General features: G+C 48.2%; 2 protein-coding genes across 4 annotated transcripts in view; both read left to right on the top strand.

Moving 5' to 3' along the window:
- The window catches only part of OASL (2'-5'-oligoadenylate synthetase-like), a 16,455-nt gene extending 12,735 nt beyond the window's left edge, over positions 1–3,720 (top strand). The window contains exons 5-6 of one of the 2 annotated variants that reach the window (XM_010828643.1): positions 1,967–2,114; positions 2,710–3,720. In XM_010828643.1, the coding sequence (XP_010826945.1) occupies positions 1,967–2,114; positions 2,710–2,718 (157 nt within the window). In that variant the 3' untranslated portion in view covers positions 2,719–3,720. The remainder of the gene's footprint in view (positions 1–1,966; positions 2,115–2,709) is intronic. The other variant, XM_010828642.1, reaches the window with a different exon arrangement.
- Positions 3,721–5,357: 1,637 nt separating this feature from the next.
- LOC104980067 (chromosome unknown open reading frame, human C12orf43) overlaps positions 5,358–5,876 on the top strand; it is a 10,252-nt gene continuing 9,733 nt past the window's right edge. Inside the window, exon 1 of one of the 2 annotated variants that reach the window (XM_010828640.1) lies at positions 5,358–5,525. In XM_010828640.1, coding sequence (XP_010826942.1) covers positions 5,399–5,525 — 127 coding nt within the window. In that variant the 5' untranslated portion in view covers positions 5,358–5,398. The remainder of the gene's footprint in view (positions 5,526–5,876) is intronic. The other variant, XM_010828641.1, reaches the window with a different exon arrangement.

Raw genomic sequence — 5,876 nt, 5'->3', positions numbered from 1 at the left:
GTTTTTTTTTTTTTTTTTTTTTTAACAAGAAAGAGTAACCAGGTCTCCTTATGAAAAGACAATTTATTGTATGGATGCCCAGAATATTGACCTGGGAAAACCATCAGGACCTGAGGCAAACTAGTATAGACTCCTCTTCTCTGTCATTCCCTCTCATGGCCCATGTGCTCCCTACCCTCTCAGTGCCTGTTTCTCTCTCCATACCTGCCATGCTGCCCTCTTACTCCAAGGTGATGAGGAACATCCATCATTTCTGGTCCAAACTCCAGAGGGAACTAATTTGATTACTAGGCAGAGGCTCCACATGCCAGCTCACCTGGTGGGTCACTTGGATCAGATGAGTTGAATCCACAGGATGGAGTGGCACTGCTCCCTGACTCCATCAGGCAGGAGCATTTCAGGGAGCCAGGATGCTGGGGGTTGAAAGCATGGAGCCTGAAGTGTCCAGTTCATGTCACTAGCCTGCTAACACATTCTGTCACTTAGATAAAGTCTCAGCTCATGCCTAAGTCAAAAGCTCCTGGGGTACAAGGGCCAGGTCTTAGGACTTCCCTGGTGATCCAGTAGTTAATGCTCCATGCTCCCAATGCAGGGAGCCTGGGTTTGATCCCTGGTCAGGGAACTAGATCCCACAAGTCACAACTAAAAAGACCCCATGTACCGCAGCCAAGATCCTACGTGCCACAATGAAAACTGGCACACCACAACTAAGACCCAGCTCAGCCAAATAAAACAACAGGAAACCACACAAGCGCTAGGGCTTCATCATGGGCTTGACATCCAAGATCTATGGTCACCCCCATGCAACCTCAGTCAGCTATTAGACCCCTTCAAGCCAATAGTCTTTAAAATATCTATTCAACAGTCACCTAGAGGAGAGACACTTGGAAGCTCAACCTCCCCTCCGTTGAGGCAGAGGAGATGGATCAGAATCCCATGTTCAGGTTGGGAGAACCTAGGGAGGTCTGTGCCTCAGTTTTCTCATCTGTAAAGTGGGGAGAAATTATCATCATCATCATCACCACCACCACCATCATTGTCGTACCTTAGAGAATTGTTGCAGGGATTAAAATAGGTTACTCAGAGATTGACCCCGTGCCTCAGGAAACATCAGTAAATGGTACCAGCGGTATTGTTATCCTCCAAAGCAATTCAGAAGCTCTAGGTTTGAACTCATTTATGTAGTCTGTTCAGCAAAGTGAAAGCTCTGAACTTAAGAGGCCCACATGCTGGTGTGGTCTGCCTGAGGGACCGCTATTCTTGTTCCATCATGGCTTTGGGGGTCTCAACCTCTGTACACCTCAAAGATTCCTTACAAACACCTAAAATACTCTCCCCAAGAGAAATTTACTTCAAGTATTTATTCATTTATTTCGACCACACTGGGACTTAGTTGTGGCATTTAGTCAGGATCTTCGATGGTAGTTGCTACTTGTGGGATCTTTACCTGCAGCATGCAAGATCTAGTTCCCTGACTGAGGATCGAACCCAGGCCCCCTGCACTGAGAGTGCAGTCTTAGCCACTGGACCACCAGGGAAGTACTGAGGAATTCTTGGAAACAGAACCCTCTTCATTCTGTTGCTGCTGCTGCTCAGTCACTCAGGCGAGTCTGACTCTTTGTGACCCCACAGACTGTAGCCCCCTAAGGCTCTTCTGTCCAGGTGATTTCCCAGGTAAGAATATTGGAGTGGGTCGCCATTTCCTCCTCCAGGGGATCTTCCTGACCCAGAGATCGAATCCAGGTCTCCTGAGTCTCCTGCATTGGCAGGCGGATTCCTCATCATTGAGCCACCTGGGAAGCCCTCGTCATTCTGTTACTCTCTGGAAATATTTGTGGACCCTCTTGGACTGACAACCCTGGGCTCTGAACACAGCAGATGCTCAGATGATTGCCAAGAAGATTTCTTTCTGGCCTTCAGGCTTCCAAACAAGAAAGAACCTGGGCTCCCTCTCTCTGTGTTGCAGGCCCATCATCTTGGATCCGGCTGACCCCACCTACAATGTGGCAACAGGCTACAGATGGGATATAGTGGCTCAGAGTGCCCGACATTGCCTGAAACAGTCCTGTTGCTATGACAACAATGAGACATGCATCCCCAACTGGAAACTGAAGGTAATGTCTCCTCTCTGGCTGCCAGAGGCTAGAAGTTCAGAATGAGATACTGGTGGCTCAGTGGAAAAGAATCCACCTACCAGTGCAGGAGACACAGGTTTGATCCCTGGGTCCACAAGATCCCCTGGAGAAGGAAATGACAACCCACTCCTGTATTCTTGCCTGGGAAATCCCATGGACAGAGGAGCCTGGTAGGCTTCAATCCATGGGGTCGCAAAGAGTCGAACATGACTTAGCAACCAAACAAAATGTTTGCAGCTGCTGCTGTTGTAAAGACAAAGACAGGTGAAAGGCACTTTTTCTTTTTTAATGTCCATCCACACAACAGAATTTTTTTTAAGATTTTTTTTTAATGTGGACTACTTTTTCAGTCTTTATTGAATTCGTTACAACTGTTGTTTCTGTTTTATGTTTTCAGTTTTTTCTATTACGAGGCATGTGGGATCTTAGTTCCCCAACCAGGGATCGAACCCACACTCCCTGTACTGGAAGGTGAAGTCTTAACCACTGGATCACCAGGGAAATCCCTGAAGGGCACGTTTGTCCTCAGACAGCGGAAGGTGGATTTAACCCCTCTCTGTCCTCTCCCTTCCAGTTTGCATGAGACATCAACGTGACAGTGGAGCAGTGGGGTCGTGTGGATTTCATCATCCAGGTGAACCCCTATGAGTCCATACAGAAGCTTAAAGAGAAGATCCAGTGTAAGCTGGAGTCCTCGGCCCCACAGCGTCTGTCCTTCCAGGAGCCTGGTGGGGAGCGACAGGTCCTCAGGAACATCTCCTCTTTGGCAGATTACAGTATCTTCTCTGACGCTTGCGTCTCTCTGCTGCAGATCGTCTCTCCTGAGATGCAGGTCTTTGTGAAGAATCCCAGCGGTGGGAGCCACACCTATGCCATTTACTCCAGCAGCTTAGTCCTTGACCTGAAGTGTCAGATTGAAGTGAGGGAGGGGCTACTCAGAAAGAAGCAACAGCTAGAGTTCCAAGGCCAAGTCCTGCAGGATGAGTGGAGTTTGGGTTTCTGTGGTGTCTGAGCCAGCACCACCCTCATCCTCTCCAAAAAGACAGCTGAATAGGTTCCATTTCCACCAGTTAGTCTCTTCTGAAACATCTCCCTGTGCGTTTTTGCTGTTTAATCTAGGTCCCATCGATTTCACCTAACCTTGCCAGTAGAGGGATGACGAGGGATATGAGACTAGGTATGCAAACCAACAATATCCAGAGCATGTTTGACAATAGAATTCTGACCCACAAGCTCTGCAGCCAACAGTCTGGAAGCCGAACCATTCTATCAATTAACTGGAAACCATCAGGATTTGGTCAACAACTACTAGCTTCCCTATTCCCTCCCTTCCAATTTAGGACTGATGAAAGAAATCCAAACAAGCTCCCTGACCAATCATATAGGATGCTCTGCTTCTAATTAGCCCACCTCCAGCTTCCCATGCAAACAACCTCAATCGGGGTATACCTGAAGCCTTCTCTTTATGCCACTATAAAACTGTCTCACTGTCCTCCTTGCCTTGGTGTCTTTGCCAAAGGCAAGGGATGGTGGCTAACTCCCTGGCTATAGCGAGTTGGAAATAAATAAACTTCGTTTGTTCTCTTTTGGGTGGTCTTCGTTTATTTCCACAGGTGCTAAGGCTGTCCTGGGAGTTATAGCCTAAGCATATGAACCTCTCAACTCTGGAAAGTAAGGACTGTGTGGAAAGTGAGATAGAGATAAGGGAAGTCTGGGAGATGGAGGATGATGTAGTTTTAAAAATCCCCTCAACTTATTTACAAAATAGAAGTAGAGTCATGGATGTAGAAAACAAACTTATGGTTACCAGGGGTGAAGGGGGAAAGGGGAGGGATAAACTGGGAGATTGAGACTGACATATACACACTACATATAAAACAGATAACTAATATGAACCTGCTGTATAGCATGGGGAACTCGACTCAATACTCCGTAATAGCCTGTTGTTGTTGCAGTTGTTGAGTCGCTAAGTCAAGTACAACTATTTGCAACCCCATGGACTGTAGCCCATCATGCTTCTCTGTCCATGGGATTTCCCAGGCAAGAATACTGGAATGGGTTCCCATTTCCTTCTCCTGGGGATCTCTTTGACCCAGGGATCAAACCTGTATCTCCTGCATTGGCAGGCAGGTTCTTTACTGCTGAGCCACCAGGGAAGTCCGTATTACCTGGAGATTCTGTTTAAATGCAGGTTCTGATTCAGGTCTAGGCTGAAACCAAGACTATGAATTTCTAACAGGCTCTGGAGTTTGCTGATGCTGCTTGTTCACGGATTATACTGAGAGTAGTAGCAAAGCCCTAGGATATTGAAAGCAATCTGCATTTTAAAAAGTCCCCTACACAACAATGTGAAGCATACAGTTAAATATGGTTAAAATAGTATGTTTTATATTATGTGGTCTTCCCTGGTGTCTCAGCAGTAAAGAATCAACCTGCAATGCAGGAGGCGCAAGTTTGATCCCTGAGTTGGAGAGATCCCCTGGAGAAGAAAATGGCAACTCACTCCAGTATTCTTGCCTGGGGACTTCCATGGACATTGGACCAGGCAGTTTATGGGGTCGAAAGAGTCAGACACGACTTAGTAACTAAACAACAAAATATTATGTGACTTTTACCACAGACGTGCTTGCATGCTTGCTAAGTCGCTTCAGTTGTGTGCCACTCTATGGACTGTAGCCCGCCAGGCTCTTCTGTCCATGGAATTCTCCAGTCAAGAATACTGGAATGGGTTGCCAAGCCCTTCTCCAAGGGATCTTCCTGACCCAGGGATTGAACCTGCGTCTCTTATATCTCCTGCACTGGAAGGCAGGTTCTTTACTACTAGCACCACCTTAGAAGCCCCTTGCCCCCCACCCAACCCCGCCACAGACACAAAGGTCCCTAAGTTACTTCTGATGCCCAAATAGACTTCTGAATTTGTAGAATAAGTGGATAAGAATCAAAGTGCATTGGACCAAAATATGGGAACCGATCCTGACTGTCATTAACCCCTTGTGTGACCTTAGGCAATTCCTGCCTGTCTATAGGTCTTATTTTCCTCATCAAGGATAGATCTGTTGATCTCTTAGGCCCTTCCAGCTCTCACGTTTCAGGAAACCCTTCAGGACAATTTAGGACCAATGACGGCCTGAGTCTAAGAACTACAATCCCCACAATGCCCTGCGTTTTTCAGCTCCCTTTGGGGATCCTAAGAGGACGACCGCGCCTGGAGGCGCTCCCCACAATCCTTTGCGGTGCTTCAAGGTGGCGGCACCCGTGGCACCATGAGCGATCTGGAGAGCAGCAGCAGCAGCAGCAGCGATGAAGAGGAGCTGGAACGGTGCCGCGAGGCAGCGTTGCCGGCTTGGGGCTTGGAGCAGCGCCCGAGGGGTCCAGAGAAGCCAGGAGTCGGTAGGGGACTATATTCGGGGGGTCTGGACGTAGAGCGTATGATCTTCCCCTCAGGCCTGAGAGGATGGACGGTGAAGAGGGTGTCACCGGGATTCGACTTCTTTCCCTGAGGAGGCTCCACGGCTTGGGTAGGGTTTAGAGTAGGATTTAGAGTCAAAATACGGACCAGGGCAGCGGGGCGGGTTGTTCATTATCCCAGTCAGGGAAACCAAGGCACCAGAGTATCTCTTGACTCTGCCTTCTTGGGTCCATCCTAACTGTTGCACCCTGGGCGGCCCGCCACTCATCGGAGATTACTGCGACAGCTGGATTCTTGCATCCAGCCTTTCTTCGGCTCCAACACTTTGCCAG

The sequence above is a fragment of the Bison bison genome, unplaced genomic scaffold, assembly GCF_000754665.1.
Source record: "Bison bison bison isolate TAMUID 2011002044 unplaced genomic scaffold, Bison_UMD1.0 scf7180017864495, whole genome shotgun sequence".
NCBI classification, from domain to species: Eukaryota; Metazoa; Chordata; class Mammalia; order Artiodactyla; family Bovidae; genus Bison; species Bison bison.
Note: the sequence above shows the minus strand (reverse complement) of the source record. Positions and strands in the feature narration are given on the sequence as shown.